This window comes from Dromiciops gliroides, chromosome 4 (assembly GCF_019393635.1).
Source record: "Dromiciops gliroides isolate mDroGli1 chromosome 4, mDroGli1.pri, whole genome shotgun sequence".
In the NCBI taxonomy this organism is placed as follows: Eukaryota; Metazoa; Chordata; class Mammalia; order Microbiotheria; family Microbiotheriidae; genus Dromiciops; species Dromiciops gliroides.
This window is the reverse complement of record NC_057864.1, coordinates 417,841,977-417,854,068: the sequence shown is the minus strand read 5'-3', so window position 1 is coordinate 417,854,068 and position 12,092 is coordinate 417,841,977. Positions and strand designations below refer to the sequence as shown.

The following is a 12,092-nucleotide window of genomic DNA, read 5'->3' as shown; positions in this document are numbered from 1 at the left end:
TCGGGGCGGGCCCTCGGGGAGTTATTCGCGGGATCCCCCTTCACAGCTCGGCCCCGTGCGGAGCTTGCGGGACCGGGCAGGGCAGCCGGTGCGGAACCGGCTCCGGGCACAGCCTCCGCCTTCGGGGCCCAAGGCTGGGTGGGCGTCCCCGGGACCGTCGGCCGGGAGTCTGTCCTGCCCGTCGCTTCTCCCGCCGGAACTGGAAGTCGGGGCCCCTGCGCCCGCCGTGGGGCTTTGGCGGGGAGCGGGGGCGCCTAGAGGCTCCTTGAGGCTAACCCAGCGGACGACTGCGGGGCCTCGTGCGCCCCTACTTACCTTTCCTGACCTGTTTCCCCCTTCCTTGTTCCGCTGCCCTTCATCCTTTTCCCTCCCTTCTTCCTCCTTCCCGCCTTCCCTCGTCCTTTTCCCCTCCTTTCTTCCTCCCTCCCTTCCCCCTTTCTTCCTTTCCTCCTTCCTCCCTTCTTGCTCCTCTTCTTCCTTCCTTGCCTCTCTTTCCCTTTTCCTTCTTTCCCTCTGGCCTCTCTTCTTCCTTCCACCTTCCTTCCTCCCTTCCTTCCTGTTCCCCCTCCTTTCTAACGTCTTCTCTTCCCCCTTCTTCCTGTCACCCTCTTCCCTTCCCTCCCTCGGTTCCACACTGTCCCCCAGCCCCCCGTTTCTCTTTCCGAAGCCCTCTCGCTGCTCTCCCCGCTCCATTCCCATTCTGGGCTGCAGAATGAGCTCCACCACGGCCTGGCCACGGCTCTGAGGGAGGCAGGAGCCCCTGGCCGCCCACCCACCCAGGGGCCGGCTTGTTAGAAAAGGGAGGAGGGATTCCGAATTAGCTGGAATCGTGGGCGGGGCCCGGGAGCTTCCTCTCGCAGCTCCCACCGCCCTCCCAGGAGTGGTGGGTGACTGGGCACGGGAGAGCCCCACTCTGCTTGGAAAATCGTTTTCGAAGAGCCGATTTGGTCGTGGTGAACTGAAATGCCACTCTGCGTGCCCCCTCCCCTGGACCTGAACGGTTTGGGACAGTGCGCTTTGGCTTATTTTAGATTGGAGGAAGGTGGGGGTGGGGAGAGGGACAGCTAGCGCCAGGCCTCCCAAACAAACTTTTAGGACTATCTGGCATATCTCATGCTGTAAGAACCTACCTGGTCGCCAAAATGTGCTGAAAGAGCAGATTGCTGAAATAACAGGCACATCCTTGTTATAATATCTCCTGAGGATGAAATGGTGAGGTGAAAGTGCGAAGATGTTGATATTAGTTGAATACTTCGTTTCTTAACTAGGAAATATTGCCATCATAAACTACCTTTTTTTTTTTTTGAGGGAGCAATACTGGTGACCCAAGTCATAGCCAGAAATCGGTAGGAAACTTCACCCATAAGATCAGAGCTGAGAGGGTCTTGAGACTTGTCTATTCCTTCTTTTTTTAAATTTTATTTTAATTTTTTTTTTACGGGGCAATGGGGTTAAGTGACTTGCCCAGGGTCACACAGCTAGTAAGTGTCAAGTGTCTGAGGCCGGATCTGAACTCAGGAACTCCTGAATCCAGGGCAGGTGCTTTATCCACTGTGCCACCTAGCCGCCCCTGTCTATTCCTTCTTATTTGGGGGGGGGGTGGGGCAGGGAGGGGACTGAGGCGGTCCAGTGATTTGGCCAAGGTCTTGTCATACTCTTAGTATCAGAGTTGGCATGTGGACCTTTGGCCCTAGAGCCTTTGTTCTTTCCATAGTACCACGCTGCCTCAGGTCAAGTTAGGATTCCCCTACTGTAGTGGCAAGAACACTGGATTTGGAGTCTGAGGGCCTGGGTTCAAACTTTGGCTTTTCCTGACTACTGTCTGTCTGTGTGACCTAGGTTCAGTCTGTCTCCTCTGGTCCCACCTTAGATCTCCAGGCTCTTCTAGTTGAAAATCCTGCAGCGCCCATTCTGTAACAAGGCATTTTTGCACGCGTGATATATTTTTGATATCTGCATTCAGTGAAATGAATCAACAGACATTTAGGAAACACTTGACTCTTTGCCAGGTCCTTTGCTAAACTCCGGGGCTACCAAGAAAGGCACAACCATTCTCTGTTCTCCAGCAGTGTGCACTCTAATGAGGCAGTCAGCATGTAAACAGAGAAGTAACAGACATGTGATTTAGAAGGCAAACCATGCCAGAAAAGGTACTAGTAGTATTTTGGATGAGCTGTAGGGGCTGGGGGTGAAAAGGGCTCCCTGCACATTTGGGGAGAGTTGTCCAAATGTCTTTTGCTCAGGTGTCTGATGGCACAGTTCAGGCTTTGCCTGGGGGCCCTTTGGCAGGTCTTTGAAAGTGCTGGTTCCCGTTTCTGTATTTTTCCTTCAAAATCTACAACAAATACTGTGGTTTTGAAGTGACATGATAAGAGAGTGAGCATAAAATTCTGTATCAATTTAATGTGGAAATACTTTTAAAACTAATTTCCTGAGGAAGCAAAATTTCCAGTTAAGAAACTGAACTGGAGAATATTCCTGTAGAATATCCCTATCCTGTCCCAGCTTCTTCAGTCTCTGTCTTAGGTGGCTCTTCAGGCCAGGTGTCGGGAGAGAGATGGATTGAATCCCATATCTGACATTACTAACTGGATGTGTGATCCTGGGCAGTCACTCCTGCTATGTGCCAGGCACTGATCTAAGCCCAGGGGATACAAAGAGACAAGTGAAATGGGCCTTGCCCTCAGGGAGCTTCTGTTCTGTCTTGGGGGAGACAACCTCTACCCAGATGAGACATAGACAACAGGAAGGCAAGGTAGCTTAGGGAAGGAGGGCAGTACCAAGTGAGGGCATCAGGGTCAGCTTGGCTTGGAGTAGAGGAGTGACATGGTCATACCTGAGCTTTAGGCAATTGATGGATTAGAGTGAGGAGACCTCAGGCAGGAAAACCAAAGAGAGGAGGTGAGAGGTGATGAGAACTTGAGCTGGAGTAGTGAGATGGGGAGGTTAGGCCATCGAGATGTGATAGGAAGAAGATTTGGAAACTGACTGAATTACATAGGGTGAAGAAAAGGGGATGAGGTTAAATACCCTCTTCAGCTTGGACTGTCTGTTGAATCTTCTTCATCAGAATGGGAAATAATACCTTTGGTGAGGAGACCTCTCCCGGTTTTATGCTTTGCCCAATGTTTATCGTCCAGGAGTTTTTAGGGTTACTTTATTTCAAGGAACCGGGACTGATTTTGATGAAGGAATGAATGGTAAAACTGGATAAACCTTCCTTATTTAGAGCTGCAAAATGCCAGAGATAAGAATACTGGCAAGGCAGACAGTCCTGCACTCAGGGAGTTTACATCCTAATGGGGGTGGGGGAGGAGACCAACCCATAAAGAAGAGCCAGCCAGCGTGAGAGTAGGCTTTGAGTATTCCTGGTTTGGAAATGGCCAGCAAGTGGCTGAGCTGGTGTAGAGCCCAGCATCACAGCTACAGAATGGAAGGTTCTATGGGAGGAGAATGAGCATGAGGGGCAGTGCTGCAGTGGCAGCGTTGATTCAGGTGGAGATGACTGGAAAGATTTTGTACACAAAGGAGAATTTGCATAGAGATCCATTGTTACTATTGTGCTCTCAGTGTGAGATTTTTTGTGTGTGTTTTTGGCATCTTCTTTTTCAAACACCTTGTTTATATCAGCCCTCAACAACCTCAAACTTGTGTTAGCTCCAGTATGAATCTCTTTTCTATTGTTTACTCTGTCCTGTTGTGGTTGCTTTTCTTATCTTTGTTCTCTTCAGGGGCATTTCTCTCTCACCTGTAAGCACATCTGAGATTGTGATTCTACAATCTGTGTGTGGGAATTAACAATGATTTAGATGGAGAACATGATTTTATTGATTTGGGAGGCAGGGGGACAGGGCAATTAGGGTTAAGTGACTTGCCCAGGCTCACATAGCTAGTGTCATGTGTCTGAGGCTGGATTTGAACTCAGGTCCTGAATCCAGGGCCACTGCTTTATCCCCTGTGCCACCTAGCTGCCCCCGATTTTTACCAAATTAATCAAAGGAATGCTCTCAAAAATTTTAGACAAACTTTATTGGAACAAATTTGCATAATTTTTGTTTTTGAATACATTTCAAAAATAAGGATCTTTCATTCTGGAAAGATGAAGTCTAAAGAGAGAAATCTAATATATTCATTATTTGAACAATGATATGCTCACCAATTTAGGAAATACTAGATTTAAGGCCATTCCTCAGCTTGAAAGCAGTAAGCTTTAAGATGAGACACATTTTACTGAGTATAAACTTAATGAACTTTCTGTGCCAAGAAATTGTGTAGGCTAAAGATCAAAATGTTGAAGAACAATTTTTCTATAACATCTATCTGAGTAATCAATCTGTTAAAGTTGTTCTTTAACCTGACCTCGCCTATTTTTTTCTCATTCTAAGAAATAAAATACTGGGAACTTAGTGTTTATTATGTTCTCATGTGCTTGTGCCTAATAATTATCTTCTGTTCTCTTTAAGGATTTACATTTTCTCTTACCAGATGGACATTAACTCAGGATTTCAGAAGCACTTCAGCAATTGCCATGTTTTGGCAGAACTCTAGAAGCAACAAGAGTGGTTTATCACTTGCTGATTCTCTCTATGAAGTCTTTTGCTGTTCCTAATTCTAGAAACTGGGGAATGGGGCATTGTACCAAGAGCAACTCTTTGAGCAGCAAAAATTCCAAAGCAAATTGCTCTATCAACTCCATTATTGATCTGCAATAAGTGAAGCAATTGGTCAACAAAGTCAGGACGTTTGCAGTTGTTCCTCTGTTTGAAAGAAGCTGTCCTCTGAAGGTGTGTATTAGTCATTTTGTCTGAGAAGCATCCCAGGAATAGAAAACCAAATGTGTGCAACTAATAATGTTTATGTGTATCTAACACTATTGGTAACAAAATTTCCCTTCAATCATTGACTCTCTGGTTTATGACTATTATTTTTAAACATTCTTGATGCTTACATGAAGTAGTAGTTGTAATTTTGGAGTGCTTTGCTTTCTCAAGCACAATGTACTCTTTTTACAAATTGGACCTAATATAACACATAGATGATAATGGAAGGAAGCTAGAAGAGAACAGTACTCTTACTTTCAGATTTCAGATTTGACAGTTTGTGAGGGAGAAAACTTGAGGGCTTTGTAATTTAATCTTTTCAAGTTAACTTTAACTCAATTCATTGGTCTTTAAGAAAATATTATTTTTATAAGTCAAAACTCATTATTGACTTTTTGGCCTAGATTCAGTTTCCCGAAGTATTAAAATTTGTCCATGACTATTAGATTTGAATTACTTTCTTCTTCCTAAATTAGGCTTATTTTAGTTTAGCTCTTAAGTTGTCCATCTAAGCACAATCATAAGTTTCAGTCCTTTTACCCAAAAGGATAGAAATGACTCTTAAGATTTCACCCAGGAAATTTGTCTTGGGAGAAAATATTTTCCTGTGGAGTGATTTTGCAGGGAAAATATACTCCTATAAGCAATCAGCAAACATTTATCAGTTCCCTAGAATGTTCTAGGCACTGCTATGCAGTAGCAATACAAAGATGAAATGGAAACCATTGCAGCTCTCAAAGGACTTACTCTTTAGTGGCAAAGGCCCATAACAATGAAAAAGTTTACAAATATAGATAACATCTTTTTGTTTGGGGTTGTTGTTGTTGTTTTTGCTATTTTTTGTTTGTTTTGTTTTGTTTTTTGGTGGGGCAGTGAGGGCTAAGTGACTTGCCCAGGGTCACACAGCTAGTAAGTGTAAAGTATCTGAGGTCAGATTTTAACTCGGGTCCTCCTGAATCTAGGACCCATGCTTTATCCACTGCGCCACCTAGCTGTTCCCAGGTAACATCATTTTGAAGAAAAGGCACTTGCCAGCTGGGGAATCAGGAAAAGCTTCAAGTAGAAGGTGGTGTCTAGCAGAGCTTTCAAAGAACCGAGAGGCTTTAAGAGCCAAAGGTGAGGAGGGTGAGCATTCCAGGCAAGGGGAGAGCCAGTTGAAAGGCATGGGGATGGAATGTTGTATGTGAGGAACAGCAGGAAGGCTGGACTGTGTAGAATGTAGTGGTGGGGAGGCAGGAAGGGAAAGCTGGAGCCAGGTTGTGCAGAGGACTTTCAAAGACAAATGGGTATTTCCATCTCACCCTACAGGCAACAGGGAGCCACTGAAGTCAGAGAGTAGAGTAGGGGAGTGACATGGTCAGGTGTGTGCTTTGAGAAGATCACCTTAGCCCACTTAGAAGGCCATTAGGACAAATGAGGTAAGAGATGTTGAGGACTTGAATTAGGGAGATAGACATGAGAGGAGAGAGGAGAAGATGGCTGTGAGAGAGAGTAAGGAGTCAAGGACAGTGCCCAGGGTGTGACTGAGAATGATGTTAGGTAGCCCCAGCAGAAAGAGAGATGTTTTTATGAGTAAAGATAATGTGATTTAGTGGATAGCATGGTAGCCTTGAAATCAGGAGGACTTGAGTTCAAATCCAACCTCATACTCTTACTAGCTGTGTGACCCTGATCATGCCACTTACCTTCCATAGAGCTGTTTCTTCATTTGTAAAATGAGGTTAAAATAATTTACTCCTGAGGTTCCTTTCATCCCATGTTCCTATGACTTCTGTTTTGTGTCTTTTGAATTTGAGATGTTGACAGGATGTCTGGTTCAGAGTGTCCAGTGGACAGTTGGAGATGGGTGACTAGAACTTAGGAGAGACTAGGACAGGCTGTATAGATTCAGGAGTTACCTTCATTTATGGTGGTGGTGGTGGTTGTTGAGTTGTTTCAGTCTTTTCTGGCTTTTCATAGGTTTTCTTGGTCAAGATACTGGAGTAGTTTTCCATTTCCTTCTCCAGCTGATTTTCTAGGTAAGGGAAGTGGGGCAGACAAGTTTAAGTGACTTGCCCAGGGTCACACAGCTAGTGTGGCTTAGGCTGGATTTGAACTCGGGTCTTTCTGATTCCAGGCCTGGAACTTTATCTGGTGTACTACCTAACTGCCCAGTTATCTACACAGAGATGATAATTGAACCCTTTGGAAATAATGAAGTCACCAAGAGAGAATAGATGGCCCAGGAGACAGTCATGGGGTCACATGGAATCAGGACATGGGTGGCCAAGCAGGGATGCTGAGTTTTATGCGGGGATCAGGATCTCTTGAGAGTGCTGGAAAGAGGGAGGGAAGAAGAGGGACTTGTTTCATTCAGTTGCCTGGTTTTATGTGTAGATAGTAAATTCTCCTGAAATGAAAGACTGTAAATCCTAATTTTACGATTAGCTTATGACTGCTGCCTTGTCACTTAACTCAGCCTTGCCCTCTTTAATTCTTCTTTTGATAATGAAAAGCAAAAGCAGAGGACTTGGCTTTTTTAAGTAGTTGATTTTTACACTTTGGATGGTATGGGAGTAGAGAATGAAGAGGGATCTTCAAAGGGCATATCACCCAACTCTCTCGTGTTATATTTCATATTAGTAAAATGAGTCTAAGAGAGTCTGAGTGCCTTTTCCTGAGTTACACAGTAAAACACCAGAGGTGGAATTGCTCTGGGTCCAGATGCAGTGCCTCTTTTATTCCACCGCACTTGTAGAATGTTTACCAAACAAAAGTGACCAAAACCAAACCACTTGAGGTGGTAAAATGTTAAAAGGTTCTTTATTGATATAGACATTTATTCTTTGGAATAAACCATCTGCAGAGAAGTTTATCTTGTGCTGTTACTTTTGGGAAAGGAGTAGAAGATAGGTATTAACTCCCCCCCTACTTTTATTTTTTGGTGAGGCAGTTGGGGTTAAGTGACTTGCCCAGGGTCACACAGCTAGTAAGTGTTGTGTCCAAGGCCAGATTTGAACTCAGATCCTTCTGAATCCAGGACCAGTGTTCTATCCATTTTGCCACCTAGCTGCCCCTCCCATTATTTTTAATAGCTTAACTTGGAAATATCATTGTGATAGACCAAATGGCAACATTGTTCATCATTTAATGTGCCTTGGAGTGTGCTTGACCCAGATGTCAGGAAATGCATTGATTGGCAGAACCTCAGAAATTAGAGTTGAAAGAGGCCTTGAAGGGCTTGTTAGTTTCTCATTGGAAAACCAAGAGACTTGAGGTGCAGAGGAGTGACACTAAGGGGCACTCTTTGTCTTATACCAATAAGACACTTTGTCAGATTACTGGCCCTCTTTTTGTAGGAGACGTTCTTAGATGAACTCAGTGTTTTGGGTATTTTAATAACTTTGTTAGTTCCCATAGGAAGTAAAACTTTTTTATCTAAGGTATTCAATTTTAGGTAATATTCATTAGAACTGAGAGGGTATGTGTAAGTTGGTTACTTTTTCATTTAGGACATAGTCCATCCTTTGTTTCCTGCCTGCATCCTTTATCTTCAATGGCTCATTTTACAAATAGAAAAGGTTGGGTTGTTTGTACTCCTAATCTCTAAAAGCTTTTTTATTTGATAAATGCTTTTAATTCTTTGACAGTCCAGAAAATAGTATGGGAGAGAATAGGTGGCTCTAATGGAAGTAGAGATTAAAATGAAACTAGCAAGAGGAGACTGTCCTAGGAGATAAAACTATTAGAGTATAGAAACAAGTTGAATCACTGAAATTTAATTTAAAACCCCTTAAGGGTAACATATAAAGAGACCTTTTCCCCCCCCAAATCTTAATACTTGATTGCATCATCAAGAAGTAGGATTCCCTGATAGGTACCTATTAAGTACCAATTTATGACAGGCAGATTTAGAAGAAATAAACCAATTAATTGGTAACCACTTTTAAGTGAATTCTTTGGTTGGAGTTTATTAACATAAAAACTATTATCTGTTCCTATTACTTTTGATTAATAAAGGTTGAATTGTTTTTGTTTTTTAATGCCTCTCCAACAAAATTATGAAATGTGTACCTTTAATGAATTTTTCTCTTGACAAAACTTGTGGATTAGTTTCAGGATCTTAGGGTTGTGATAAGATTCTCTATTGCTTTTAATGTGGATTTTTCCATTTAGCCATGATAATGGCTTTCAGTTTCTAATGTCCTACCGAACTCTTGCCTACTTCACAATATTATTGTGAGCATCAAATGAGATGATTACAGAAGTGCTTTGAAAATTAAAAGTAATATAGCAATATCAGGTGGTATATTTGAATTTTAGCCCCATCATCCTAGTATATGTACCTTTTGATTTTGGGGACATCATATAATAATATTAGGCTTCAGTTTAGATCTAGTAGTGAAGTTGCTATGTCTGAATTAGGGCCAAAAAATAATCGTGAAAGTACATGTAGTTCATTGTTTTGCTCTTTTGTCAGGGAATAGAGAGTAGTTGAGTGTCCATCTCTGTATGTTTTCTCTTTTTCTCCACCCTTTACAAAAAAGATGCCCTCATTTTCACTGTTTTAGTTACTTTTCCATTTAAAAAAAAATGTTTTTAATCATTAGTTTAGAGACAAGCAGATAACTGTCAGTGTATGATGTAATCAGAATAGTCTCTTCAATACATGCTTTAAGGTATTTGCCTTTATTACTCACCATTAAAATTTTAGGTGTTTTCCCCAATTGAGAAATGGTCAAAGGATATGAACAGGCAGTTTTCTGATGAAGAAACCAAAGCTATCTATTCCCATATGAAAAAATGCTCTAAATCTCTAATGATTAGAGAGATGCAAATTAAAACAACTCTGAGGTACCACCTGACACCTATCAGATTGGCTAAAATGACAAAAAAGGAAGATAATAAATGTTGGAGAAGCTGTGGGAAAATTGGAACACTAATTCATTGTTGGTGGAGCTATGAACTGATCCAACCATTCTGGAGAGCAATTTCGAATTATGCCCAAAGGGTGATAAAGCTGTGCATACCCTTTGACCCAGCAATTCCACTTTTAGGTCTTTTTCCCAAAGAAATCATGGAAAGGGGAAAGGGACCCACATGTACAAAAATATTTATAGCTGCTCTTTACGTGGTAGCAAGGAATTGGAAGTTGAGGGGGTGCCCATCAATTTTGGAATGGCTGGACAAGTTGTGGTATATGAATACAATGGAATACTATTGTGCTGTAAGAAATGATGAGCAGGAGGAGTTCAGAGAAACCTGGAGGGTCTTACATGAGCTGATGATGAGTGAGATGAGCAGAACCAGAAGAACATTGTACACAGTATCATCAACATTGAGTATTGATCTACTGTGATGGACTATATTCTGCTCACCAATGCAATGGTACAGAAGAGTTCCAGGGAACTCATGATAGAAGAGGATCTCCAAATCCAAGGAAAAAAAAAAAGAACTGTGGAGTATAGATGCTGATTGAACCATACTATTTCTTTTGTTTTGGGTGCTGTTGTTTTTTTTTTCTATTTTGAGGTTTTGCATTACTGCTCTGATTTTTTCTCTTATAACAGGATTAATGCAGAAATAGGATTAATGTTATTTTGTGTATATATATGTGTGTATAGATATATATCTATATGTATATGTATATAGATATAACCTATATCAGATTACCTGCTGTCAAGGGGAGGGGGGAGGGAGGGGAGGGAGGGAGAAAAATCTGAAATTGTAAAGCTTGTATAAACAAAAGTTGAGAACTATCTTTACATGTAACGGAAAAAATAAAATACTTTATATTAAAAAAAAAATTTAGGTGTTTAGTGTCAGCATTGACTCATGTAAATAAGGGTCTTCATACAGGATAATATATCTGAGACTTGATTTGCATTCACATTTTCTTTGTACTGAGCCAGGCTCCTAGAAATAACAGGGTCTCTTGTATTTTGTTAAAAAAACATTGCCTAAGGATGATTTCAGAGCAAAGTCGGGTGAAGTGAGCAAGCAGATCCAGGAGAACATTGTACACAGTAACAGCAATATTGTAAGATGACTGACTTAGCTCTTCCAGTGATCCAAGAAATTTCAAAAGACTCATGATGATAAATGGTATGGACTTCCAGAGAAATATCTAAATACATACCAAAGCATAATAATTTTACTTTCTTTTTAAAAAAATTTTGTTTATTTTCTTACACAAAATGACTAATATGGAAATGTTTTACATGACTGCATATATATATACCTATATATGTATATCTACTCATTCATATATAGTCCCATATACACACATACATACTTATGTGTGTAGATATATGTGTATATATGTATACACACACACACACACACACACACACACAAATCTATATCAGATTGCTTACCATTTCAGACAAGGGAGAGGGGAGGATGTGAGGGAACAAATTTAGAACTGAAATCTTAAAAATATAACTAATAGGGGGGCAGCTAGGTGGCACAGTGGATAGAGCACTGGCTCTGGAGTCAGGAGTACCTGAGTTCAAATGAGGCCTCAGACACTTGACACTAGCTGTGTGACCCTGGGCAAGTCACTTAACCCCCATTGTCCTGCAAAATAAATAAATAAATAAATCCAATGACAAAATATTGCCTCTAGATACTATTTCTCTTTTTTTTTTTCTTTCTTTCTTTCTTTTTTTTTTTTTTTGGTGAGGCAATTGGGGTTAAATGACTTGCCCAGGGTCACACAGATAGTAAGTGTCAAGTGGCTGAGGCCAGATTTGAACTCAGGTCCTCCTGACTCCAGGGCCAATGCTCTATCCACTGGGCCATCTAGCTGCCCCTAGATACATACTATTTCTCCATAAACTCACTCCACATTTGATGGAAATCACCCTCTGTCATTTGAAAAAATACATTGCTTTCACTGGGCTTTCTGAGAGAAATTCAGGGGGACCAGACTTAGTAATTGTTCCGTAGCATTAAAGTTTAAAGTTGGAAGGAGAACTAAGCATAGAAGCAAATTCAAGAGAACTGAACTTCAGAAATATGAATTTGTTTGCAGTTTAGTTACAAAGTCTTTACATCTCACACAGAAGCACAAACACACACATCTATATCTTTAAAACAAATATATGGGGGGCAGCTAGATGGCGCAGTGGTTAAAGCACCGGCCCTGGATTCAGGAGTACCTGAGTTCAAATCCGGCCTCAGACACTTGACACTTACTAGCTGTGTGACTCTGGGCAAGTCACTTAACCCCCATTGCCTAAAAAAAAAAAAAAAAAAACAAATATATGGCTCAAATTGTCATCTTGGGTG

General features: G+C 41.6%; 1 protein-coding gene across 1 annotated transcript in view; it reads left to right on the top strand.

The window, feature by feature from the left end:
* LOC122755183 (retinal-specific phospholipid-transporting ATPase ABCA4-like) overlaps window positions 1-4,903 on the top strand; it is a 37,587-nt gene extending 32,684 nt beyond the window's left edge. The window contains exon 10 of the mRNA XM_044003520.1: window positions 4,464-4,903. Coding sequence (XP_043859455.1) covers window positions 4,464-4,548 — 85 coding nt within the window. The 3' untranslated portion in view covers window positions 4,549-4,903. The remainder of the gene's footprint in view (window positions 1-4,463) is intronic.
* Window positions 4,904-12,092: the final 7,189 nt, after the last annotated feature.